The sequence below is a fragment of the Emydura macquarii genome, unplaced genomic scaffold (assembly GCF_026122565.2).
Source record: "Emydura macquarii macquarii isolate MOO-44397 ecotype Brisbane River unplaced genomic scaffold, CSIRO-AGI_Emac_v2 contig_67, whole genome shotgun sequence".
NCBI classification, from domain to species: Eukaryota; Metazoa; Chordata; order Testudines; family Chelidae; genus Emydura; species Emydura macquarii.
In genome coordinates, this window is record NW_027130204.1 from 2,679,131 (window position 1) to 2,706,253 (window position 27,123).

The following is a 27,123-nucleotide window of genomic DNA, read 5'->3' on the forward strand; positions in this document are numbered from 1 at the left end:
TAGAATAAGTCCATCCAGATGCAAGGGATCATGCTGCTGTATCCGCTGTGTCAACCGCTGCCTGAAGGGTGACTTTGGAGACCAACCTGCCTTCCTCTATTAAGGCCTTAAGTTCTCCATGTTTGTCCTCTGGCAGAGAGGTCTGGAACTCTGCCAGTCTAGAAGAAGACTGGAAGTCATATTTTGCCAGTATGGCTTGGTAATTGGCTATACGAAATTGAAGACCTGCCAAAGAGCATAACTTGTCACCAACAAGATCTAACTTTTTTGCAGCTCGATCCAGAGGGGTGGCTCTAGGGCGTTGTTGTCTGGCCTGCGGCTTGGACCATCAGTGAGTTAGGCGGTAGGTGCGTAAAAAGGAAGTCTGAATTCTTGGCCGGTACCAGATACCTGCGTTTGGCCCATTTGGATGTTGGCACACAGGAAGCTGGGGTGTGCCAGATCACCTACACTGGCTGTAACATAGCCTTATGGATCAGTAGCGCTATCCTAGCTGGGCCCGCCAGTTGAAGGATGTCTAGGAATTCATCCTGCAACCTGTGACGTCCTCTGCTGTTAGTTTTAGGATGGTTGCCATGCACCGCAGCAGCTCTTGATATTGGCCTTGATAGTCTGGTGGTGATGCAGATGGCAAAATGATGGTGATGACGAGCCTCCCGTAGGGGCTGGTGGATCCATCAGTCCTGACACAGCGAATGGTACCAGCAGTACCGAGGCTTCTGTGTAGTCCCCGAATACCAACAGTGCGGTATATACTGATGGGGGATGAGAGATTGTTGCCTGAGATCCTAATAAGGGTCCCACCCTTGCAAGTGGGGTCTATCCAAGCTTGCATAAAAGTCCTGCGGATATGTAAACAATTGCTGCTGTGGTGGCATTTGTGAGGACGCATAATGCCGTCTTGGGCTGCGTTGTGGGGAGAAATGGTGCTCTGGTTCAGATGACCAGTCAGATTCCAATGGTTCTGGTAGTGCCGTTGGTACTCTTGGAACCGGTGGAGGTTCCAGAGCCTGTATCCTATATTGTCAGCTGAGATTGCGGGACCGTATGTGTTTGTGGCCTAGCAGTACCGGTGGAACTATAGGGTATGTTCGCACCGGACAGTAGTACAATAGAAGCGGTTCATTGGCTGAAGATGGTGGCCGTATGTTATCCTTGTGAGCTGAGCCCTCCACAGGTTTACAGATTTCCACTGTGGGAGTCAAAGGGGATAGCTGTCCCAGAGTGCGAGGTACCGGGTCCAGTGGACTCATGGATGGTCCATATTCTGTAGGGGCTTCAGATATGGACAGGCTGACAACATGTTTTGTTTTGTCAGCTTTAGCTCTTCTGGGCACCGGAGTTGCCAAATCCACGCACAATGTCTCGCCTGGCTGCTCGTGGCTCAGGAAGGGAACGCAGAGTTTAGAGGTGGTCCCTCTCGGGGATCCACTCTTGTGCCCATGACTATGCTTCTTCTTATGTGGTTGCGATGGTGTTGATAGCTCCGCCGGTACTGATACATTTGGCAATGCTGGACTGCCATCGGTGTGGGTGGGCGCTTTGGCAGGTCCACTGGTGCCACCTCTTGGTGCGCATGCAGACGTATAGCTCCCTCCATAAGGAATTTTTTTAAGTCTGAATTGCCTCGCTTCTCGTGCTCTGAACAGGAAAGAGCAGCAGAAGGAGCACTGTGACACAATGTGACATTCCCCCAAAGAATATAAGCAGCGTGAATGTTCGTCGCTTACTGAGAAGAATCGCTGGCACGAGGCACAGCTCTTAAGCCCGCCTGCTTTGGCATAGTTCCCCAGACGGACAGAGGGGAAAAACAAACCTAGATCTCTATCTAATTACTTTTTTAAAAAAACGACTTACTAACAATCTGCTAACATTGAACTAATGATTTACTAACTATTCTACTGCTAACAATGAAAACATTTACTTGCTCCTCAGGTCTGAAGAGGAGAAGATGATGTTCCGACTCTAGCCATGCGGTGGTAAGAGGAAACTGAAGGGGTGTCGACCTGCAGAGACATATAAGACCTCGGACGCACAACATGGGCAACGCAAGGCATGCACGCGGTTGACCGACACTGCTTTCAATGGTTCTGGCTCCGGTGCATGGTGCGCATGTGTACCCACGGTGGAATCCACATAGGGACCATCAATCGAAGAATAACCCTAGGTTGGAAGTGCATTCAATAGCTAGTGTTAGTCCAGAAGTCTTCCCATCTAAATAAGGAGCAGTGTCATAAAATCCCATCCAGTTCTCCTAGGTTGGAAGGATTGTGGTTGTCATGTAACTTTGTAAGGATGCAGCAAGAGGATTTTCCAGGCTGCAAAAGAGCACGCAGGACCCTGTTCACCCATTCCCACAGGGTAGGAGAAGGCTTACAAACCTTGTCAAATCCACAATGCGTGGTAATGAACACAAAATTTATGATATTAAAAAACGCACCTGCTGGATGGCACATCTCAACTCCTGTCCCACAGAGCTCTTACATGAAAATGTTACTCCCCTGGGTAGAGGGGGAAGATGGAGTCTCTGGAATGAAGATGTCTCATGGTGTGTAACAAGGCTCATAAAAGATACTCTGGAACAGCAGCACTTACCAGAGGCAAAAGTCTGGGGTAAAAGAAAACATTTGTTTCTGCTACATCCATGGAGCTGACTAACTGACGGATGTAGGCGCGATCATCAGTAGTGACTTCTGCCCCAGGCTGCAGAACATCACTCTTCAACACACAGTTCAAGTACACAGGAAGCAGCTTCATGCATTCAGGAAGGATTAGCTACAAATGGCAAAATGGGAAATAAAGAGATAGAAATTAAGAATGACCCCAACCAAAAGAGGGGCAAATGTAAAAGAACTCACCATGGATCATAATTACAATTCCTTAGAATTCTGGAGGCCTATTAGTTTTCACATGCATGTAGTTCATTCAGACTGGAACACCCTTTGGATTATTATGGTGTCCTTACCTCTTCAGGGTGTCTGATGCTGAGATTCAGACACTCACCTTATGGTTCTCTTACATCATAATTGTGCTTGAGAAATACTAGTAGCAGACCCATACAAAGAAAGCTGGCCCAATATTGGAATAAATCTGAAGAGGTTCCACTCAAAACATTTAAAAGACCCATGATAAAATTTTAACATACTAAGGGGTTAAACCATTCAAAAAAAATCTAGTATCCAAGGAATGGGATTCCCTGCTATGGAGGCCTCTATTTAAGATGTCAAGTATCATGTAAGGTACTGGCTACCAAATATCATAGAACTCATGATATTACAAGTTTCTCCTGAGGTGGTCGTGATTGGTGTGACTCAATGTCAGGAAAGTCTCACTGAGAAGTCACTCTGAACAGAATTTCTCTTCCAAGCTATCTAGTTATATTTCTGCACCCAGCTGCTAAGTAAAGCACCCCACACCTATTAAATGGGATGGGAGGAGTTCCCTTATCAAGCTGACTCTCCCAAAGAGGCCTATCCAAAACAAAGCACAAGCAGTCACCTGGCCAGCAGAAGAGGGGCTAGCACAGTTCTTTCGGTAACATGCCAGAATCTGAGCGCATTGGTTGATTAGTGTGTCTCGCACAATCTTGACTGGATTATTCAGAACCCCACGATATGCTGCACAGAAAGGCATGACAAAAATTAACAGGGATGTTAAATCGTTATTAATGCCAACATTTAACTTATAAAGTGGTCTAAAATCTTTAGTCCAGGCATGATTGGAAAATTAGAGAAACTCTCAGATGGTTTACATTATAGACTTAGTTTTAATTCATTTTTTTTGCTTTGTGGGAAAGAGTCCACACATTCCTACTGGAGACCCAACCAGCCTCCATTTGCCCAGTTTGAATGCATACTCTTCATCTACTACCCCTCCTCCCCCCAGCTACCCACCCACCCACCCACCCACCCGGCCCTGTAACCTGGCCAGCCACACTTCTGGCCAAGGACAACTGGAGAGACTCCTTTCAAAGCCTGGCAATGCCATTCTCTAAGGAGCCAGCAGAGTCACTACTGAAAGCAAGTGACCCTCTCTTCCTCTTGGAGAGGAGTGCACAGCTTTTCTACAACCACTATCTGATTTGTATACTTGTAACACACAATGGGGTTTGGCACTATGAGAATGTTCACCAGTGTAGCTACTGTGACCTGGTTTGGAAGCAATGTCATCTTTTTCCATGCCTGTAGCAGAGGAACTCAGGAACATTCAAGGGGTAAAAGTATTTTGTCTCCAGGGGTGAATATACGCAGGTGGCACTAGCTACACATACACACCCTCCTTTTGTTCAGCCAGTCCACAGGGTAGTCTTGGCATCTGACTCGAGGCAGTAAGGCTGTGCCTTCTGTCTGCCCCTCCTTTCTAGACAAAGAGTATCAGGTATAGAGGAGGGGAAAGACTGCAGGAGTACAAGGATTTTGAAACTCTGACCACCACCTTGCCAACCTTCTGGTGCAAAAAGGTAGAAAACAAGTGCCACTAGCTGTGAAAGAGAAATATAATGTAACTGTAAGATGTTAGCACTGTCTCCAAGACTCTCTCTTACCAAACTTAGCCAAGTAATTGATGAGTGTGTCTGTCTCGCAGTTCCGGTAGAGGTCAGCAAGTTGCGTGCAACAGTTCAGGGAGAGGTTGTGAATGCGGAGCCGTCGCTGTCCTGCACAACTTGTGTACAACAGAGCACACTATAAAAGAGATGTACAGAATAACAGAACAGTTAAACAGAACTCCATCCTGCTACAGTAAGCAAATCAGTGCATCCAATTTTAACATCCTACCCTTTGATCTGGAAGTGTTACCTCAGTTTAGCTACTTGAGCCTGAGAAAAGTGAAGTGATTTAGAGTTCAGTCTGGTGTTCTCCAGAGCTAACTACCAGCATTTCCTTCACTGCAAAACTAGTAGTTTTGCTTATCAAAATACTGTGCCCCTTCCTTCCTATATGAAAGTGTCCATGTGGTGCATTAACACTATCAAGTCCCATCAACGTGTGAACTTCCTCTATTCCAAACAGGGCTTGGATAGTTGGATATACAAATAAGATGATACTATTCTAGTTTTAAAGGATTTTACAATCAAAGCCAAGAGCATAAGGACAAAGAATAGGGGATAGGAGACAACAAACAGAAAGAGACTGAACAGCTTCTTTATAGTTCCATATGGGAGAAAAGGTCTCTGAAGAGAAGACTAACTTGGAGAGTCTTGGAAAATGTGTTGTCAGGAGGGCTTTGAAGAGGAGGCAGAACGGGAGAAGGACCCAAAAGAAACAGCTAGTTATGTGGCTTGGGCAGAGAGAAAAGGAACTGCTTGTGTAAGTTTCACCATAAACCAATGAGGGAGGATAGAAGACTTATTCTTTCTATAGGTCATCAGTACTGGAACTGGAGGGAGCCTCAGTCAAATAAGGAATCGGGCAGAACCCCTCAGCAATGCAGCCTTGTCGTCCAGGGTACGAACAGCTGAGAAAGCGATTGTTGATTCCAAAAGAGGGAACCTTATAGCAAGTTACACTGTCACTGACAGGGGGACACCGTCACTCCAAAGATCAATGGTCCTGTATTGCTAGCAGTAGAATAGCACATTCCTGAGTTTGAAAGCTTTGACTCCACTCCCTTCCCTGCTGACTGTCTTCTGCCTCACCTGAAGAAGTGCTCCACTGTCTTCACTCAGTTTGTCGTCATGTCTGAATTCCACTGTGATGGTTTTATCACAGTCCAGACCCGCCAGCTCCACATCTGTCGTGTTGCTCATGTAGAAAGCTCCAAAGAAGTCAGTTGCTCGAATACCTGAAAGGAAAAAAGGACACTCACTGGTAAACAAACCATGTTTTACAGCAGAGTAATCTAGCGGCAGCATTTGGGAATGTGTGGCAGCCCTGCTCTATCAGGGACACTTGAGATCTCTTGCTACAGCTTTTCATTCAGTTTTGCCATGGACTTTAAAGCTTTACAGGGGCATGGTCTACAGCCTAAAATTGGTATGTTCCAGGTGATGGGTGTGCCTGTCCCTTGCCACATGTTTATTGGCCAGTTTATTAAGCCTAGGCAATGCAAATACCCACCTGTGCTTGTGCGTACCCTCATCACAGCATCAAATCCCACTTCTTTCTGGACATCTTTGCGCAAGTCATTCAGGAACCGTTCCTGGTCAGTCTCCAGCTAGAACACAAAGTGTCAACTCAGGCCTGACACCAAAAAAATTTGAGTTGCCCTATAGGCCTCAAGTCACACAGACCAGAGGTATCTCAAATCCTCCCTTCCCTTCCTCCCCCTCCTCCCCCCAAAAAAAAAAGATCAGCGCCATCTCACAGATCCCAACATCCCATTCCCCCAACTGCCAGAGGACCCACTTCTTTCAAAGCTTTCCAGTGAGTAAAATATACCAAAACCAGGATTTTAAAAATCCTAGTCTGTGTACATATTATTTCAAAGTGCTTGTAGGGAACCCTGTTCCACATAAACTGCGGGTGACCACCACACCAATGACTGCTAGAGAAAGGGATTCAGAAAACCTTTACCACAGAATACCAGAGGATGTCTACACTAGGTGAGATGAGCAGAAATCTGACTAAAAGTTTCTGCAATCTGCTGTGATGTAAACAGAAATCTCTGGCCACTGTACACCACACACAGAATAGGAGATTACAGTCAGTTTCTGAAGTGCTGAATCCCTGACATTATGAGAGATTCTCAGGACATGACAGGTTACTGTAGGATTTAGGCCCAACTACAGACAAGCTTCATGATGTGAACTCTGAGACATTGTATACAGCATTCATTTCAGTGCACAACATTTGATCCAGTTCATCTTAACAAAAGAAGCCATTGTTTGGAGACTTGCCCTCTGCAGTTTCCCTCTTCCTTGAGAGCTGATTGAAGAATATGAACTCATTCTCCATACTTCCTGTGCCGTTTGCCATCGAGATTCTCCCCATCTTTCCCGCAAACATTACATCCATTTGCAATAAACGTCTATCATGAATGAAGCCTGCTTTAGCTTGGTAAGTAAGCCTCAGATGTACATTTTCATGATGCAGAAACTTCACAGCTCATCTTAACTGCACAGCAGTCTGATGTTTTACCTTAAAAGCAAAGCCTTCCCCATCTGGTAATTTAAGGAAGATACCTAAACCAGCACAAGTTGTAATACTAAGTGTCTCTATGCAGCCAGCACTGTTGGGAGTGTCTGCCCTGTAGACAGTACACAGGGATGACTGCTATATGACTGATAATGGTCTTGAACTTTTTATTAGATTTTTCTTGTTAAAAACTTTATAGCACAGGTTCATTTTTGCTCTTGGTGCTAATAAGTTAGAAATATAAAGCAAACAAAAACCACTGAAGTTAGAATCTTGAGTTTCAAGTACAAGCTAAGATCTTCACTTTTGGCCCATACCCCATGAAAGCAAACAGGCAACTAAGTGATGGATTTTGTTCAGCTATACAAAGCAGGTGCTAGCCTGACCCAAGAAAGCACTTACCTGGAAATAGGCATACTTATAAATGGAGCCACCTGTCTGGTAAGGAACCACCCCCAGTGTTGCCACATCCAAATACTGGTTTGGAAAAAGGAACAGATCTACACAGCAGCCCTGGGCTACGCAGTCTTTAGCCAAGTTGTTGTAAAAGTTCGTCTGAGGCTGAAACAAAGTCTAGGGAGGACAAATAGAGTACAGAGATTGAAAGAGGGTGGAAAGAAAAGGAACGTGAGACTAATGTAACTGCTACATACAGACAACATACTTATTTCTTCAGGGAATTAAGGTATGCAAGGTGCCTTCCTATCTAGGATTGAATAGGTACAGCTCTAAACTTTCTACAGTGAAGGTGCAGAGCTTCTTAGCTATACATTTGTTCTCCCTCCTTGGGTTCTGGATTCTAGTGCTAATCACTCTTGTCCCCGACATGGAACTGTTTTCTGTCCTTACAATTAACACATACTCGTTTTATATGGCAACCCAAGAGGAACAGGGCAGCCATTAGATAGAAGATTTTCAGTTAACTGTTATGGAGACTTAACATCTCCTCTTGATTTCTTCTAGGTTACCCCAGAGCAATACAAAAGCTCTTCTAAGCAGCACATCAGTTGTTACCTTTTCCTTATCTGTGTTGATCAGCTTCCTGTCATCTCTGTTCTTCAGCTTCCCTGGGGCCTCTGCAATGGGCAGTGAGGTGTGAAAGATGAAGAGCTTGCCAGCACATTCTGCCGCCTACAAGGGAGGGGATGAAATTGCTTAGGTGAGAAACAGAGCTGATGAAGGACAATGTGTTTCTCAGGAAGAATATCTCTGGGCCTATATTAAATGTCTATATTGTCACTGTCCGGTTCATCTGTACCAGATGTCTGGAGAATAGCTTATGTGATGCCAGTTTTTTAAAAAAAAGACTCCGCAGGCGATCCTGGCAATTACAGGCTCATAAGCCTAACTTCAGAACCATGCAAATACTATAGTAAAGAACAGAATTATCAGACACAAAGATAAACATGATTTGCTAAAGAAGAGTCAACTTGGTTTTTGTAAAGGGAAATCATGCCTCCTCAGTCTACTATAATACTTTGAGGGGATCAACAACCATGTAGACAAGGGTACTTAGATTTTCAGAAAGCCTTTGACAAAGTCCTTCACCAAAAGCTCTTAAGCAAAGTAAGTTGTCATGGGAAGAGGGAAGGTCCTCTCCTGGATCAGTAACTAGTTAAAAGATAGGAAACAAAGGGTAGGAATAAATGGTCAGTTTTCAGAATGGAGCAAGATCAATAGTGGTGTCCCCCAGGAGTCTGTACTGGACCAGTACTGTTCAACATATTCATAAATGATCTTGAAAAAGGAGTAAACAGTGAGGTGGCAAAATTTGCAGACGATACAAAACTACTCACAATAGTTAAATCCAAAGCAGATTGAGAAGAGTTACAAAGGGATCTCACAAAAGTGGGTGACTAGGCAACAAAATGACAGATGAAATTCAAATGTTGACAAATGCAAAGTAATGCACATTGGAAAACATAATCCCAACTATATAGATATAAAATGATGGGGTCTAAATTAGCTGTTACTACTCAAGAAAGATCTTGGAGTCATTGTGGATAGTTCTCTAAAAACATCCACTCAATGTGCAGCGGCAGTCAAAAAAGCCAACAACGTTGGGAATCATTAGGGAAGGGATAGATAATAAGACAGAAAATATCATATTGCCTCTTTACAAATCCATGGTATGCCACATCTTGAACACTGTGTGCAGATCTGATCACTATCTCAAAAAAAGATATGTTGGCATTGGAAAGGTACAAAGAAGGGCAACAGAAATAATTAGGCGTATGGAACAGCTTCTACATGAGGAGAGTGTAATAAAATTGTCTCTTTTCCAAGATGAAAAGTCCCAACTAAGGGGGGAATATGATAGAGGTCTATAAAATCATGACTGGTGTGGAAAAAGTAAATAAGGAAGTGTTATTTACTCCTTCTCATAACACACAGCACGTGGCTGGGGCATCTCTTGCTGCACCCCCTGCTGTACCGGTCGCAGGGGGGAGTCCATAGACGGCCTCCAGCCGTTTCTTTTTCTTCAGCACCTTGCGCATCGGTGCCGGTGCCGGGGGAGCGCTGTGTGCCGATGAAACACTCGGTGCCGACGGTGACCCCGAGGGCTCGGAGACTGGACGAAGCGCCGACTCCATTAGAATAGTCCTGAGGCGGGCATCGCGCTCTTTTTGAGTCCTGGGTTTGAAGGACTTACAAATTCGGCATTTGTCCTTCCGATGCAGTTCCCCCAGGCAGCGGAGGCAGCGATCATGCGGGTCGCTTACCGGGAAAGCCTTGGAGCACTCAGCGCAGGCTTTGAACCCCGTGGAGCCCGGCATGGCTCCGCGTAGCCCGTAAGGGCTAACCAAACTAATTTCAACTATAACAACTAACTAACTAACACTTTTTTTTTTTTTTTTTAACTACTATAGATAAAAACTATGAACTTTACTAACTAACAACTAAATAGGAGATTGCTACTTGCGAATGAGCAAGGGGCAGCGTTCCAAAGACCGTCACGGGCGGAAAGAAGGAACTGGGGGCCGCGGGGTCGGCAGTGTCCCTATATACCGTGACATAAGCGTGGCACTCCAGGGGGCGCAGGAGCCAACCCGCAGGGGGTTGCTAGGGGCAGAAAAGCTTCCGGAGGCTCGTGCACGGGGCGCGCACTCACCTATATTGGAATGCATATGAGCAATCACTCGAAGAGAGAACACAAGAATTAGGGGTCACCCAATGAAATTAATAGGCAGAAGGTTTAAGTATTTCTTCACACAATGCACAGTCAAACTGTGGTGCTTTTTGCCAGAGGAGGTTGTTAAGGCCAAGACTGTCACAGGATTACAAAAAGAACTAGATACATTCATGGAGGCTAGGTCCATCAATGGATATTAGCCAGGATGGGCACGGTTGCAAAACTATGCTCTGAAATGTCCTTAACCTGTTTGACAGAAGCCGGGAATGGGCAACAGATGATAGATCACTTGACGATTACCTGTTATGTTCATTCCCTCTGAAGCACCTGGCATTGGCCAGTCGGAAGACAGGATACTGGGCTAGATGGTCCATTGGTCTATCCCAGCATGGCCATTCTTATGTTCTCTGTACTAGTTAGGCACTTAATCCTTCACTGATCTGACCAAGTAGTTGATGAGCCTACCTGCAAGATTCAGAGCTCCCATGTTTTGTGGGTGAAACAGAAGTACAGTCATTGGGAATGTAGTGGATTTTGTAAACAGCTTCCTCAGTTATTATTTTAAAATCTCTATCCCAAGTCTAAGGTATCTTTTTAATGGTCATATCACCAGCAGGTACATTCCTCAGTGCTTATATAGCCCATGAGTGGGATACTGAATGGCTGGTCTTTGCTTTTGCTCTTAGTGTCAGTGAACATGGATAACAATTCTCAAGAAGCAGATGATAGGAATATTTTCCAGGGAATTCTCACATGATAAGCCAATGGATCAACACATACAGGTTTGAGCGGGGTCAGGTAATGGGATGGAAAATCTTCAGAAAAGGCTTAGGTGCTTTGCAAAAAAGTGTTGTTGGCAATTTAGTAGATGATGTTGTCCTCTCCATCATCCTGCCAGGGTAATCTTTCAGAGGAGACAACACCAAGGTCCTAAATCACTTAAAAGATCCCATAGCACTTTTTGTAACACTGTGCGTATCAACTCCAGTGATCTGACCAAATGTAATCTCAGGCAGTTATTTTAAATTACAATTTAAATTCCTGTGCCGTCTCAGTTGCATAAGGTATTCCTCACTTTCTATCCCAAACAATTAATTGAGCAGGTTAAACAGCTGCTAAAGTGAACCACACAGTGGTGGGGTAAGCATTCCCTACACACTGCATACACTCCTGAGGGGTGTCACAAGCCTTGTTTATGAACAGCTCTGAGTCTCTCTAAACAGAGATGCTTCCACTATAAAACCAGACCCTTTAACAGAATGTCCCCACAACAGTGTGTCAACAAACCTTCAATGCCTCCATTCCTGCCTGAATCACTGGGGCAAAGACAGTTTCTGTTTCTCTTGTGTCTGCAAACATTTCCGGAATCTGGTCCAGCAAACTGTCAGGAAAGAGGAAAAAGGAAAACGTCAAAAGGGATTCAAACTTCCCCTGGTAAATCCATAGCTGGTGACCTTCGGGACTGCAGTGCTTTGGAAATAATAATTATTAACGTGACTAATCCTTCTCTAAGCTGCATGCTACTGAGTTTTCTTATCTGTTATCTATGAAAAATTGATCCTTCGTCATCTCTCCATCCACTACCTCTGCCTGCACTTGTCTCCTCAGTTCACATTCTAAGGCCCCAACTGATGCTTCTTCTAATAACTTCCTCTTCTTCAAAATTATGGTTTGGGCTTCCTATCCTCTGTCCCTCAGGAACATCACAGGCAAGACAGTGAGCAAACTCTAGTTTCTAGGTTAGAGGTTCTATGATCTTCTGCTCATTCCCCTTCAGTTGCTTCACTGCGCTGCTTTCTAAATTCCCGGGTAATAAGAATAAATACCAGTCTCACTCAGTCCAGCCAAACATCCCCTTCAAGTACTCAAAGCTTAATATGCTTATTCCAGTTTTATGTTAGCCATTCACTCAGCTCTCCTTACAGAACCAATTTAGTCAGCACAGTCACCTCAATTCACATCTACTGAGCAGTCACCTCAGATAAACTGACTGTGAATTCCATTACGATCTCCTGCTTTCAGTGACATTCTAACAGATTCTTCTCTAAAGAAGCCTTTCCCTGTCAGTCCCATTTTGCAGCCTCTTGCCAGTTAAGCCACAGTTCTAGCAGAGCAAATATTCAGTACACAGAACTGTGACAACTGTGGGAATGAAGTGAAGTACGGCTGTATTCCAAGGTGTGCACCAGTTGCTAGCATGCCATGAGCTGGTTATTGGCTTTCAGCATTTTCTAACAAACTGAAGAGTATAAAACTTGAAGAGGGTATTTGAATGGCAGCATTCTAGCAAGGTAAGGATACCCCTCTCACACAACGCCTCCCTGTTCTCTGCCAGCTCCAGTGTGGGCGTACTTAACATTAAATTATACCTAAACTTTATTAAATGTATGATTCAGGAATACTACAGCCAAGCAATGTACAGCTGGGCATTATCAAAGTTAGATCATATTTCAATACAATATGAGGCTCCCCCAACAAGCCATTTACTGCACATTTCTGCCCCAGTCCCCATTACCTGACAATAACTGTCCTGGACTCGTTCACATTCACCAGGAAGCCATCAAGCAGCGGCACAAACATATCAGCTACGTCCGACACAACCATCATTTGTGGTTGTGCCAGTGAGCTCTTCACGTTATAGAAGTGCAACACTTTATTGTAAGTGACGAAGCCCACCCGAATGGCTGATTCTTCCATGTTGCCTTCCCTATAAAAGAAACACTCTTACTGCATCGAAGGGGTCATTGAAATCACAACTGCCGCAATATGCTAAGTCCAACAGAACAAACCAGGACCAGGGAAAATGACGGGATGAGTGAGTAACTGTATCATCGTTCCTAGTGGACAAGTATCCACAACTGGTACTAAGTGGCTCCTTCATTGGGCACAGATTGATTGGACCATGAAGGCGGACACCTTCAACGCCATCCCTTCAGGGCAGGGCTGTCATGCTGCTGGGCCAGTGTATGAAGGCTTGCAGTGCTACTTGCCAGGCTCATGCAATGCCATCAACATTCACTTTTCACCAACAGTAAAAGCATTCTAAAGGGAGTGTATCCTCTGCAAAGGCACAGAGCTTTGCCGTGGTTTCTAGCTGCAGCAGTACAGAACACAGGAGCTAGTTACCTGGGCAGGTAATCCAGGAGTGACTTCAACTCTTCACAGATTAGCCTCACCAAGCCACTCTTTACGGCATTGTAAGACACATCAATCATGAAAATGAAAGCAGGTGGGTTGGGAAACTTGTTATTCTGTGGGAAGGGGACAAGAAAAACATTACACCACGTTTAAGAGATTGTAAAGAGGCTCTGCTACACAGAAGAATTAACAACCTCAAGCCCCCAGTGACCTCTATTTAGTAATCAGTCATGAGTAGAAACTAAGATACTGGTATTTAATTTGCTTCCTCACTCCCGCCCAATTAACTTAAGTATGCCTGCATCCTAGTTTCTGAAACATCACAATCATGCACGAAAACGATCTAATGTCATAAGTCCTTGATGGAATGTAACATCACTGGCCATTGAGGAACAGGCTTGGCATAAAAGAAGCTCCTGTTTACATGGACCAGGCCTGATGGGGTAGGAAGCAGGCAGGATTTCCCAGAACTCTCAGGCTCTAGAAAACTTTGGAAACGCGAGAACAGTAGGTGGTGTCTTGCACTGGGAGTGAAGACCTTCCTCCCCCAGAGCTGGGAGCTCTCATTTCTCACAGCACTTGTTCTGTTTTGCAGAGCATGTTCCAATCAGCACTTTCTGTGTTTGCAGAAGCAACAGGGTAACGAATGCCTCACTACTAGCATACATCAAATCTTAAGCTGCTGGGAAAAAGGGGGAGACAGATTCCTTACAACATGAAGGAAAGGAGGGGAAGGAGAAAAAGGACTTTCAGAGGGGGGCAGAACTGATGGCAAGATGTGAAGAATCAGATGAGCATGGAGAACAGAGATGCAAGAAGGAGGGGGCAGAAGTAAGCTGGGAAAAAGTGAAGGGAAGGCCTTGTACCCCACAATCCCAGTCAGCTGTTTTGCCCGCAACATGGAGACATTTGAAGGCTGCGTTGCCAGCTCTCAGTAAAAATAAAAAATGTTGTCAGGGCTAGTAAAAAGCTGCAACATTCAGAAAACTATTTTCCTATCCTTTTCAGCAAACAGATGAATCTTTTTAATATAGAACACTAATATGTGTCTTTCTCCCCAAAAGTGTCTGAAAAGTTAGAATACTGTTTAAATGGACATGCATAATGTGAAGCAGTTGAGTTTCCCAGACTATTCTTGTGTTTCAAATACGTGATCAGATTTACCGGCTTGTGTCTTTGAAACCCTCATTACAAAGTGTGATTACTGCCCGTACATGCTGTGGGGGCTTGCTCTATCGCCAGTACTGTCATTCCCATCTCAATTCCCACTGACTAGCAGACAACAGAGACATGTCTTCTCTAGCAGATGGCAGGCAATATGCAGCTGCCACTGCAGGGAGATGACTTGTACTTTTCTAGATATGGTTTTAATTACTGATAACAATTAGGGACAGTTTAACAAAACTGATATTATGGGATATGAGATCTGACTTACTTTCCACTGTAAAGTAAGTATGTAAAATCGAACCTGCTTCAGATGTAGAAGATGCTATTAATGAACTTTACCAGCTAGAAAGTCCATCCAGCTGAGTCAGCCTCCACTTAGTTTCTCAGAGGAGATGGGATTTATTTAACATCCTATCACTTCACTAACTGTACATTATTGTACCTTACAGTAGCTGACTGTTGCCAAAAACTCATAGGATCCCAATGATAATTCAGGTCGATCATAGAAATCCACTCTCTTGCCGGTATGATCCAAATGCTGGAAGTAGTGAGGAGGCACTAGGAACAAAGACAGCAAATTTTACAGACATGTAAATTGTCTACAATAGTTAATACTTTGCCTGACAGCAAACCTGACGACAACTGCAGCAGGGGTTTGGCTACACCAAGGGAAAGCAGGTCAGTCCTTTGCACTAGTATGCATGTGACTATGACTGGGGAATCTTTGCTGGCAGTCTCAGAGCAGCAGTAACAGACTCAAAAGATGTGCTCAGTCAGAAATGTCACTACAAAACAGCATGTTATAACAGAATCTGGGTTACTTCAGAGGACCTCCCCCAAATAAAAAAACTGAGTTAAATTGGTAAAGGAAGTGCTATAATCAAATGATTCAAAGAGGATTATGAGATAAGTTAGAGCAGCAGTGGTTCCCAACCACCCCATGGCCCGCAGGGTCTTCCAAGTGGCCCGCTGCTCCCCTCCTGCTGGCTGTAGAAGGGAGCCGCTGCTAGACCCAGGCAGGGTGTGGTGCTGCAAGGCTACAAGACCAATGCAGCCAAGGGGATGGGAGATCAGTGCTCCCCTCCCCCTGGCTGTAGCAGAGAGCATGGCAAAGAACTTTGCCTGGGTCCCTAGACACTGAAGTTCCTGCTGGAGCCAGAGGGTGGGGAGCACTGATCTCCCGTCCCCCTGGCTGCAGAAGGGAGCCACTGCCTAGGGACCCAGGTGGAGCGCACAGAGTTACAGGAAGCATGTGGTTTCACTGCTGCAAACAGGGAGATGGGAGCCTCCTCACTGAACTCCTTTCGTCTGGCTGCAGTAGGAGTGTGTGCATGCGCGCACTCCTTGAAGCAGTTAAGACTCACCAACAGGCTGAGTTCACTATGTGCATCTCTAAGACGGGAGACAGCCCCACCATGCTTGCATGTACAGCCTCAGGGAGCAGAATCTGCTACAGCAAGACTGCTAGCACGGGAAGGGCGGTTGTTATGGTGGGCCAGGAGCCATTATGGGGAAGGTACTGTTGTGAAGCAGTCTGCCTAGCCTCTAGCTCTCCTTGCTTCTCACAGTGTGCCACTAAAGGCTGCAACATTCATGCAGAGCTAAGTGTGCTGCAAACTGAAAAGTTAAGTTCAGGGGCCTATGCCTGTGTCCATATGCACTTTGGAAGAAGTTGATCAGGCCACCTAATATGTGTTTGAGAGGGTGAGAAGAGAGGTCTTCTCCTAACAGACAGCAGCTGCAGAAATGTGGAAGGCTCTTTTTTCTTAAGGTTCACAGGTAAGACACCGCCCTGCACTATTCCTACAGTGACCAGGACAGTGTGTGCAAGGGCAGAGGGATCTAGCCAAATGGATGCATATAATGAAATTTATTTTTTCTGTTTTTATATATAAACTATATTATTTTGAGAATTTTAATGTTAGACAATTCAGTTCTGAAAGAAACAACAAAATTAGAAAGACAGCATAAGCAACCATCCTCTGCCCCCTTGAGATATACATGACAAACCTAATTACATGACCACTATTTCTCAAATAATAAGATATGCACTTTGTTTTACAACCTCAGATACATGGATAGCACCTCGTAGTATTATGCACCACTCTGTGCATGCCAGGGTCCATGAAGTTATTTATACGACAGCAAATCAGGGACAGTCCATTTTTTATTTTATTTTTTTTTGGGTCAAAGTCCAAATTTCTTGGTCCAGTTATAGTCAAAGACCAGACTCCATAGAAAATAATTATTAAAAAACCCAATAATTATCATAAAAAGTAAACAAAAAGATTTCAGGATCCACTCACATGCACTTAGTGGTCCAGATTCAGCCTCCGGGCCGTCTATTGACTAGCCTTGCCGTAAATTATACTATTTAACCTGGAGTATGTTGTGTATCAACTTACAGTAACAGTGAAGATTAAATAGCATATATAGGCCATTGCCATTTGCAGTTATTAATTGCCTCACCAATGAATGGCACCTAAGCAGGCTGCAGTGTTGGTTGAAAAGAAACTACAGTACCATGCTGTTGACTAAATTGTTGAGAGAAGAACATTAATTTAATAAAATGTAAGTCAAAAGCATTCTGGACCAAGATGAAAACAGAACAGAGTAAGTAAACAAAGTAACAAAATGTAAGATGCTATATGTGCATCTAATGAAAAATGTATATTATAGTATGAGAAATAGTATGTGATCATTTCATTAGACAGTATGGTAAGGCAAAGACGCCAGGGGAATAGTTAAATTTACCTGTGCGATCTTAACTTGAGCATTTCAGACTTGAGCACTTAACTGTGTGCGTCAATGTATTTTGTAATGGACTAGTTTGAAGAATAACCAATAGCAGCACAGAAGCCAAAAACGGGTGCTCTACTTGGCTTTAGGGTATGCTAGGACATGAAAACACCTCGACTGAAATAATTTCCTTGCACCTCACTGAAACATCATCCAGCTTCCAGAAAGTCTTACCCTCTGTGACACAGCTGCAGAAGCAACACTGGAATCTTCTTCCCCCCTCAATGAACTGCATAAAAGGGCACATGTAGGCCTTGCACCGATTGCACCGGATAGGACCAGGTTCTCCATGGTCTACCAAATAAGGAGGAGTCTGAGGAGGAAGAGACAGGTCACAACGGCAGTGGGAGGGGAAGCATATACAGATATCACAGAGCTTGAAACTGCCTGGTAGATTGTGCAAGGCTTAGCATTTTAACAGCTGTAAAGCCCAAGAGTTTGAAATACATTTCATAAATATCGTCAAGCTCCTAGTGCAGGAGCTCTTTGGTGGGCTGCAATCATTATCAGTGCACTGAATAATGGAAGAAGTGGAGAAAGATTAAGTGCAGGAAGCATTTCCTTAGATGCCTTTGTGAGAATTCTTTCTGTATACACAAATTAGCTGGCTTGTAAGTGATTGGACCTTGTATCAGAGCTATTAAAAATGACTGGTTTCCCCACACCTAGGATCATGTGCTGATATCCAACAGCCTGCCTTCTGCACTTTACCCCAATGCCCATGGCAGTAACGTGACAAGCCTCTTTGTACACCAGCACAGTAACAGTAAGATCAACTATGTGAGACGTTCTCAAATGCCATACACCCATTCTCTCACAGAAAATAACTCTAGGGAAACCCACTGTCAGATACAGAGAAGCTTACAACTGCTAGAATTGATCTCATTCCCAAAGGTGTAAATATCAGCCCCTTCACTTTATGAAGCATGTTTAACCCCTGAATTCTTCATTAGGGACTGGGGGAAAAAATTTTGATGGTGCATCAAGCAACTGAATTTGAATTTAGCTGCTCAGGGACAAGAAAACATGGATGCATCAATTTTCAGGCTTCAGTCTCATTATCTCAATTAAATGAAACTATTGTTACTGCTGTGATTATCTAAAATATTTCTCTGCATTCTGCTTGTTCTGCTTTGGACTACAGTGCCAAGCTTACACATTTTTCATGGGACTATTACATACTCCGCTTTGTCCCAGCTTTAGTATAAAATTAAAATTCCACTACCACCACCAGTCGAGTCTGAACAGAGAATTTCCAGTGAACAGTTAAATTAGTACATACCATGAATGGTGTCCATCTGGTTTGAAACCTAGGTCTGATCATGCAGAACAGCACTAGTTTAGCCCTCCTCTACTGCTGCCTGCTGTAGCATGCTCACTGTGTCTATGCCCGCAAATCTTTTAGTCCTGGTTTCTCTTCAAGTCAGTAGAGAACTTTTTGATGGGGTTGGAAAGCATCTACACTTGGGCCATTCACTCAGATCTGCATCAAACCCTGGAGTACGCCTTGCTGCAGACAGGCGCACAGACTTACTCTGGTTAAGACCAAAATGGAAAAACCTTCCCTTGTCTTTTCTAGTACTTAGTGGCCAATGAAGACAGTATTTCTATAGCAATGTATCCCAAAAGGCAGGTGGTCTAGGGTTAAAAGTCTATGGCTTGGTCTATATTTCAAATTTAGATCAACATAACTCCTTTGCTCAGTGCTGTGAAAAATGCATACCCCGGAGTACCATGGCTATGCCAACTTAGCCACACCATAGACAAAGCGAGGTTGATGGAAGAATGCTGAACCATGATTCAGGGAGGTAGGTTACCTACAGTGATGGACTAACCTCTTCCATCCCTGTAGGAAGTGTCTACATTATGGCAGTACAGCAGCATAGCTACAGTAGCAGAGTGGTACAGCTGCAGAGCCTGTAGTGTAGACAAGCCTTCTTAAACATGTATGTGGGGAAAGCGGTGGACATGATAAACCTTGACTTTAGCAAAGCTTTTGATACAGTCTCCCACAGTATTCTTATCAGCAAGTTAAAGAAGTATGGGTTGGATGAATGGACTATAAAATGGATAGAGAACTGGCTAGATCATCAGGCTCAATGGGTAGTGATCAATGGCTCAATGTCTAGCTGGCAGCTGGTAACAAGCAGAGTGCCCCAGGGGTCGGTTTTGTTCAACAATCATCATTAATGATATGGAGTATGGGGTAGATTGCACCTTCAGCAAATTTGCAGATGACACTAAGCTAGGGGGAGTGCTAGATAGCCTGGATGGTAGGGATAGGATACAGAGTGACCTTGACAAATTGGAGGATTGGGCCAAAAGAAATCTGATGAGGTTCAACAAAGACAAGTGCAGAGTCCTGCACTTAGGACGGAAGAATCCCATGCACTGCTACAGACTAGGGACTGATGGGCTAGGCAGCAGTTCTGCAGAAAAGGACCTGGGGGTTACAGTGGGTAAGAAGCTGATATGAGTCCACAATGTGCCCTAGTTGCCAAGAAGGCTAATAGCATATTGGGCTGCATTAGTAGGAGCATTGCCAGCAGGTCACGGGAAGTGATTATTCCCCTCTATTCAGCATTGGTGAGGCTGCATTTGGAGTACTGTGTCCAGTTTTGGCCCCCCACTACAGGAAGGATGTGGACAAGTTGGAGAGAGTCCAGCAGCGGGCAACAAAAATTATTAGGGGGCTGGAGCACAAGACTTATGAGGAGAGGCTGAGGGAATTAGGCTTGTTTAGTCTGCAAAAGAGAAGAATGAGGGGGGATTTGATAGCAGCCTTTAACTACCTGAAAGGGGGTTCCAGGGAGGATGGAGCTAGGCTGTTCTCAATGGTAGTAGATGACAGAACAAGGAGCAATGGTGTTAAGTTGCAGTGGGGGAGGTCTAGGTTGGATATTAGGAAAACGTTTTTCACTAGGAGGGTGGTGAAGCACTGGAATGGGCTACCTAGAGAGGTGGTGGAATCTCCATCTTTAGAGGTTTTTAAGCTGAGGCTTGACAAAGCCCTGGCTGGGATGATATAGCTGAAGTTAGTCCTGCTTTGAGCAGGGGGTTGGACTAGATGACCTCCTGAGGTCCCTTCCAACTCTATGATTCTATGTGCACCCCCACTTTTTATAGATTTAGTAGTACTTCAGTGTAATCTTAAAGTCAGCCACTGATGCATAGGATTCTGCTTTTCCTCCTCACTCATTACCTTGTAAAGTGGCCTAGGCACACAGCCAGTCTGTGCTCTGTAATATCAGGTATAGTATTTTTAATCACACCACTTTGTGAATTCAAAACACTGAAGCCATGTGAAGAGTGGTTGCTGTTGCCTAGTGAAACTAACATCCATATGTTCAACAGCAACTTCAAGCACAGATCTGATTTTTCTGTAGCTAAGGCTTTAAAGACAGACATTTTTACCCCTTACAATGTGCCACATTTTTTCAAAGGAGACCTTTTCTGACATAAGGGCCAGGATTGTTGGTCACTACTTTGAGTCCTGCATAGTGCTTTTTAGTTTTTCTAAACCTCAAACAATAAGATTCCGTCCTACAAAAGTTAGGGACTCCAGTCACAGTGATGTTTGTGGCACCATATTTCATAATGTGCCCTTAAGTCTGTTTATCTTGATCTCTCTGAACGCCCTTGATTCAAGCTTTGTTCTGATAACTTTTTATCACTGCTTTCAATGCTCATATGTGGAGAAAACATTCTTGAATTACAGATATGGATCAGCAACCTGTCTTTTTCCAGCCAAGCCAGAGTAGGCAGTGTAGCAACTTTCAGAGCTTGGCAAATTTAGCCACAGCAGGACAGTTTGATTTGATCACGAGAACTCTTGCAAGCTACAGGTTGCATTCATAGTTCAAAGTGCATCTCACAACTGGGAGTATCCACTGCTTGACTTTTTAGCCTTTAAGCTACCCAACTGTAGCTGAAAAACTCAGACTCCATCTCTCCTGTCTTCAATCACCTCAAACCACTGATCACAGCCTTAATAGACAGCATATCCTCTTGGACTGGGGGTTGAACTCTGCCCATTCCCTTCCCTTCTCCCTCCCCATCCCCTCTGACAGCTCAGTTCTTCTGCTTTATCCAGCTCATTCTCCTCCCCCTATCTGCAAGCAACTCACTTCTCTATGCTACACTCCCATCTAGCCCCTCCAATCCCCTCCCTTCTGGCTGATAGTTCAATGCTGCTTGTGCCGGATATCACTCAGCCTGTCCCCAGCTTCCTTTGGTGGCCTTGTCCAGCAGCCAAGAAACTTGGTGTTTTACTTGCCCACGCAACACTTTGACCAAAAGTCTGAGGCAGTTCGATCGGATTTTTCCTCAGCTGGCTTTACTACCATAAGAAAAACCATACTCCACGGGGCTAAGAAGTGATTGGGATGCTGTAAAACACACACAATATCCAGCTGCACAACATGCACCACTTATTCCTCCACACTGCAGAGTCCAACAATTACTTCCTGAAGCCTCTAGTGCTTTGCTCCCTGAACTTTGCTGAGCTTTTCAAACACAGGTCCCATCTGGTAAGCAGGTGCTGGATTTTAAAGATTCTAGATTTGTCTGAATGCCTTGTTTTCACCAATCCCTGTTCTCCTCCCCCACACACTGTACACATAAATTTAGCTCCATTTACAGGGTCTTATTGCTCACAACAGGTGCGGGATACTCAGCTGGGCACTCATTTGTTAGCAGGGTCGCTTCACAAGGGAGCCAACCCTTATCCACAGTCAAGAAGTTTCCAGTGCTGGGAGATGAGTGAAGTCACTAAAACAACTTTTACACTTAGCCACATTTTGCTGGACATCAACATTTGTTCCAAGCACGCTTACATCAAGGTTTGGAGAATTAAGTATACCCAGATACTCTTACTTCACTTCCACAGAATCAATGCTTCAAAACCACCCAAGTTTCTGAAATGAGGCCACATCTAATTATCCCCGGTACTTCCTTTAAACCCCCCAGCCACACTACAGAAATTAACTTCAGAGCAATTCAGATCATCAGAATCAGGGACCAGATTTCCAAAATCCACAGACTAGTCTTAAAATGACAAAAAACGCAACAGATTAAAAACTCCATATGATATTACACTACTCAATGAATTCTAGTGCAAGTTGAACACAGCAAGACAGGTGATGGCTAGGCAGGCTGCACTACTCAATTTAGACATGCAGCCCCCAAGGACACAGTGGATTCATGGTTAGGAGAAGCAATATAAAGACAAGTAATGCAGGCCTGTAACTGAATTCATAGCACTTATACAGAACTTCTATCTTTAAACTGCTCCACAAACTGTAAGCTTCAACAGCCCTGTAAGGTAGGTAAGGATTAGCCTTATTTCACAGATGCAAAGTAAAAGCAGTGGAGGAATAACAGACTAAGTCAGGGCAGGGATGTACTCTTCCACCAGCCCACAAACTGCTGTGCATGTACACATGCATGTCCCAAACAGCTAACTCAGTGCTATGTGATACAGCAGTCTAATTTGATTCCACAGCTTGATCTGCTAGAAAAGGTTTCACTTCCGTGATCAGGAGCCATTTGAAGTAGCTATGGCAGAGTGAGCCGGGCAGATGAGCAAGCCGCGCAGCCAGTGAACTGTTTAGCCACACAGCAATTGGCTTGCTTGGCTGGAAGTGAGGGGAGGGTTAAGGAGAAACTAGCTGGACTCTCTGCTGATAAACTGGTGAATCTAACTACAGTATACCCTCGCTATAATGCCCTTCACAATAACGAACCTTAGGCTATAACGAACCTGGTCCCTGGATCCCACCTTGAGCCCCCGGGCTGCTCCCCTCCGCAGGTCTCTTTTGCTATAATGAACCCTGGCTATAATGAACAAAGGCTTGGATCCCGAGGGGTACCTTAGAGTGAGGGTGGTGGTGGTCAAATTCTTCACTTCTTTCAGAGAACATAATACAGCCCTCTCGTGCTTAACAATTACTTGACTCTGCACATTTGTTGAGAACTGATGCTTCCTTAGTCTTCACCCTCTAAACTCTCCTTCCACAAAAATGTAAATGATCTAGCTCCCATATACAGACATATCCTGAAAAAAAGTGCTGCTAGGAGTTCAGACCCTCTTAACTGCAGACCCACGATGTAGCTCTCACCTCGTCTGTGGGTAGCGTAGCCAGTGGTTTTATGACAGCAGCTAGGGGAACCTGGGATTGTTTGGCCATATCTGAGGTGCAGGGGATATTGTAAGATGTGCATCTTATGTAGCGGGGACTTGTGTTACCTGGAGGGGAAAACAGAGATCAATACAGAGCTTTAACAAAGGTTATATATTTATATTAAGTACAGAATTAAAACAAGTATCATGGGCAACATGTCAAGTCATAATGCAGACATAATGCCACAGTCGGACGGAGGGGGAGGAGCGGTGGCTGAGTGAGGGTGCAGAGGCACACGGGGATAAGGGAGAGGGGGATGCAGAGAGACACAGGGACGGGGGGGAAGAGGGGTGGCTGAGTTTGGATGCAGGGATACACAGGATGGGGGAGTTGCAGGGACACACAGGGAAAATGTGGTGTCCAAATGAATGGGAGAGGCTAGGGGTGAGCCAGGGTCTGCATAGCAATCCCTCCATCCCTCACCCCAAAAACTGTTCCATTCTTCTCCCACCCACACTCAACAACCCTCCAGGCTCACTCCTAGACTTCTTATCAGTAATTACTTCCCTCAGTTCCTCCCTTACCTGTAACTCCTCCAAGTCTTTGCTCTACTTCTGAGGAGTGCGGGAAATACATTTCTGTATTGTAGTTGAAGTTAATTATTACTCAAAGTTCTGTATTAATATGCCTAGTAAGGAATTTATTTGTCAAAAACATTTCCTGAATCTCTGTTGTCTGTATTGTTATGGATATACTTACTAACAGGTATTTTGAAATAAATTACCAAAATTGAAACTGGCGTGATTATACTGTGACATTTTCACAAATAAAATATGCAGTATTTTGCAGAATTTTAAAATATCGTGTGCAGACTTTTTATTTTTTTTGGCACAGAATTCCCCCAGGAGTAATGCCATGACTGCAGAACTGGATTCTATAACTTTCATGGGAATTTACACACTGCTGAAAAGGTGGGACTGATCGCAGTCCCTGTAATCAGACATAACACAGGTAGATATAGTGACATCTTTCCCCTCCTCACCCAGCCTCTAGATCAAGTAATGCCTCTCATTCATGAGATGAAACACCAATATGCATTTCTAGTCCTAGACCCTCTATGTTCCCTTAAAACTGCCAATGTACTTCTGTCCCGATGTGTAACACCCTCTGCTACTCCGCCTCTCAGTTGTACCCATGAAACAGTTCTTGGCTTTTTAACACACTTAGCTATTCTAGTTCTTCTGCACTCCCCAAGAAAGTGTCAATTTCCTACTTACTGATTAGTTCTAGGTGGCCAAAACATCCAGTGGAGTCCAAGTTGAAGCTCTACTCATTTCATTTGTGACCTGTAAAAACTTTGAACTCAGGCCTCCTGTGGTAAAAAGCTAGTGCACTGGCCTATGCACCACAAAGGGAAATGCCCCTCAGATTTCTCTATTAAGAATGCCTGACGATACTACTAATTGGATCTTTGGTAATGTGCTTTTTTGGGGGAGGACTCACGTAGGGAGTGAACAGTATTTTACCTTGATCTTTCACCAGGAAATTGGTAGTAACGAGGGGGGGGACCTGCCCTCTAACTCCGGTGATGAATGGCTCTGATCCACGGTTATTTCTGTCATCTTCAATTACTTGGATCTAGAATGGAAAGAAGCTTGTTACACACAGCAGGCTCCGTTTCATGGAGACATGGGGGGAGCCACAGAACCTGGCGTTACCGAGCAGTCAGACAGGGATTGGGACAAACATTACTAGCTCTAAGAACTGTCAAGCCTAGACCTAGTTTAAGCTTTACCAAGATGTCAGCTCTCATTGTTTCCGCTTTGGGAATAAGACAGGAGATGTGTTTTTTGTAGAAATAAACCTATTTAAATCTCTTCCCAGTGTTCTGTTTTAATTATTTTGAATATTGGTATGTTCTACATTTTAAAATCTGATCTGGACTCATTTAAAGCAAAATTGGTCCAAGACAACCATTTCTAACAGTATTCTGCTATTTACTGCTCCCAGTATGTTCTGCTGCAACTACATGCACAGCTTAGGTCTCTCTGGCATCTTTGTAATAGATTCCAAATATCCTTCAGCTTGCACTTCCATTTTCCCTACTTTTTTTTTCTGAGCTGTTAAGTTACCAGTATTTTCACCAAGTGAGGCTGTTCCACTGTATATCTGATTAGACTCTGACCTAGAGTATACGTCAACTCAGAAGGAATTTGAGCACTTCTACATAATGCTCACTCTACTCTGAGCTTTTGGGACCGAGGCCAGAAACTCAGACCGTTACAGATCATTCAAGCTGAACCTAACAGGATGGTAACAGCGTTAAATCGACTGATTACCGTGATAAACTTGTTTAAAAGAATATATCTAATGAGCAATGATAGGAGTGCATTATGAAGTTAAACAGCACTGTTGGATTAAGAGTATCCACTGACCTCTGCAACGGAATGGGAGATTAGAGAGAGCACTGGACCCTTGCTGGACTACCTTTTCTGTACCAATGCCAAACCCAGTTTAAGGATTAATCTAGCACTCATCCTACTGACTAATCCATCCCCCCAAATTATATGCCCCAATTTGCAATGTATTTTAACATGCAGAGAGTTCTATGGCAAGAGTTCTTGTTACCCTTACACAGTACCTGTTCTAAACTGCTCAACCACAGAATTAGATTGACCATTTCAGAAAAAAAAATCTCCTCTCTTCTCAAAACTCTACAGATTAACTGAAGTTGGTGTCATCGCTGATTAGATTTGAGCCATGTGACCAACTTTAGCCAATCACCAATGAGGCAGAAATGATATTGGGGTAATAGAAAAAATCAAATCTAGCATTTTCCTCCAATCCAAAGGTATAGATATTTTAAAAAGTTTTAAAAAGTTTCTCAAGACACATTTCTAATTTTAAAAATTTAACATTTTAATTTTTATTAGTGAAGTCGGATCACAGATAATGAAAGAATGCTTATAGCTCCCCATGCCTCAGAGGAAGTCCGCTAAGGGATTTAGATGAGGAATTAATATCAAAACAAAACAGCTACTTCAGAAGTGAGACAATGCATTAAACACTGGCCCAATACTGGCAACTCAAGAATGAACAGTAACCAAATTAAGCTTACACAGTGGAAAAGACTTCCACTAAGGCACAAACTGTGTGTACATGTAACAAATGATATGCAGAGAGTGTGTAACTACTCATACTGCATTTTTTGTGCTGGAATCTGATGTAGGTAGGTATTTTGCTTTTAAGTGTTTGAATGTGGAGGGGAGACATTCTTCATAATCTGCTTCCAAAGTGCTGCCCACTTTCTATTGCCCCTTTTTTCATGACATAGGAAGTGATTTAATGACCACAGTTCCCTTGTGTTTATTTTATTCGTTTTGATGAGGTAAGCAGAAAGGGGTGGGAAAGAAGGATAAAGGATTAACATAGGGTGTTAGTAAGGTGTTTATGCTGCCAGCATGCATAGATGGCCACCAAAACACAGATGACAGTAGACAGACACCGCACTTACTGGGCTAGGAATTGCATCTGGGTCTATTCTGTGCCTGGGTTTCTGCTGCGCTGGCAGCTCACTGAGCTGCTTTTTAAAAAAAAGTAACCGAGTGCCACAAAAAGAAAAACAAGAGAGTAATAAAACAAAAAGTAACAGTGTTACTTCTCTCTGCCCAAATTTACAGCACTGGAGTTA

The 27,123-nt window shown here is 44.0% G+C and overlaps 1 protein-coding gene across 3 annotated transcripts in view; it reads right to left on the bottom strand.

The window, feature by feature from the left end:
* Positions 1 to 27,123, bottom strand: part of SEC24C (SEC24 homolog C, COPII coat complex component) — a 58,717-nt gene that overhangs the window by 8,779 nt on the left and 22,815 nt on the right. Inside the window, exons 7-22 of one of the 3 annotated variants that reach the window (XM_067537781.1) lie at positions 26,947 to 27,015; positions 24,959 to 25,070; positions 24,017 to 24,070; positions 23,430 to 23,557; positions 17,485 to 17,623; positions 14,954 to 15,069; positions 13,333 to 13,457; positions 12,722 to 12,913; positions 11,494 to 11,587; positions 8,088 to 8,204; positions 7,476 to 7,646; positions 6,057 to 6,153; positions 5,636 to 5,781; positions 4,544 to 4,682; positions 3,499 to 3,617; positions 2,596 to 2,775 (exon numbers count right to left, since the gene is read on the bottom strand). In XM_067537781.1, the coding sequence (XP_067393882.1) occupies positions 2,596 to 2,775; positions 3,499 to 3,617; positions 4,544 to 4,682; positions 5,636 to 5,781; positions 6,057 to 6,153; positions 7,476 to 7,646; positions 8,088 to 8,204; positions 11,494 to 11,587; positions 12,722 to 12,913; positions 13,333 to 13,457; positions 14,954 to 15,069; positions 17,485 to 17,623; positions 23,430 to 23,557; positions 24,017 to 24,070; positions 24,959 to 25,070; positions 26,947 to 27,015 (1,998 nt within the window). The remainder of the gene's footprint in view (positions 1 to 2,595; positions 2,776 to 3,498; positions 3,618 to 4,543; positions 4,683 to 5,635; positions 5,782 to 6,056; positions 6,154 to 7,475; positions 7,647 to 8,087; positions 8,205 to 11,493; positions 11,588 to 12,721; positions 12,914 to 13,332; positions 13,458 to 14,953; positions 15,070 to 17,484; positions 17,624 to 23,429; positions 23,558 to 24,016; positions 24,071 to 24,958; positions 25,071 to 26,946; positions 27,016 to 27,123) is intronic. The other 2 variants (XM_067537790.1, XM_067537798.1) reach the window with 2 other exon arrangements.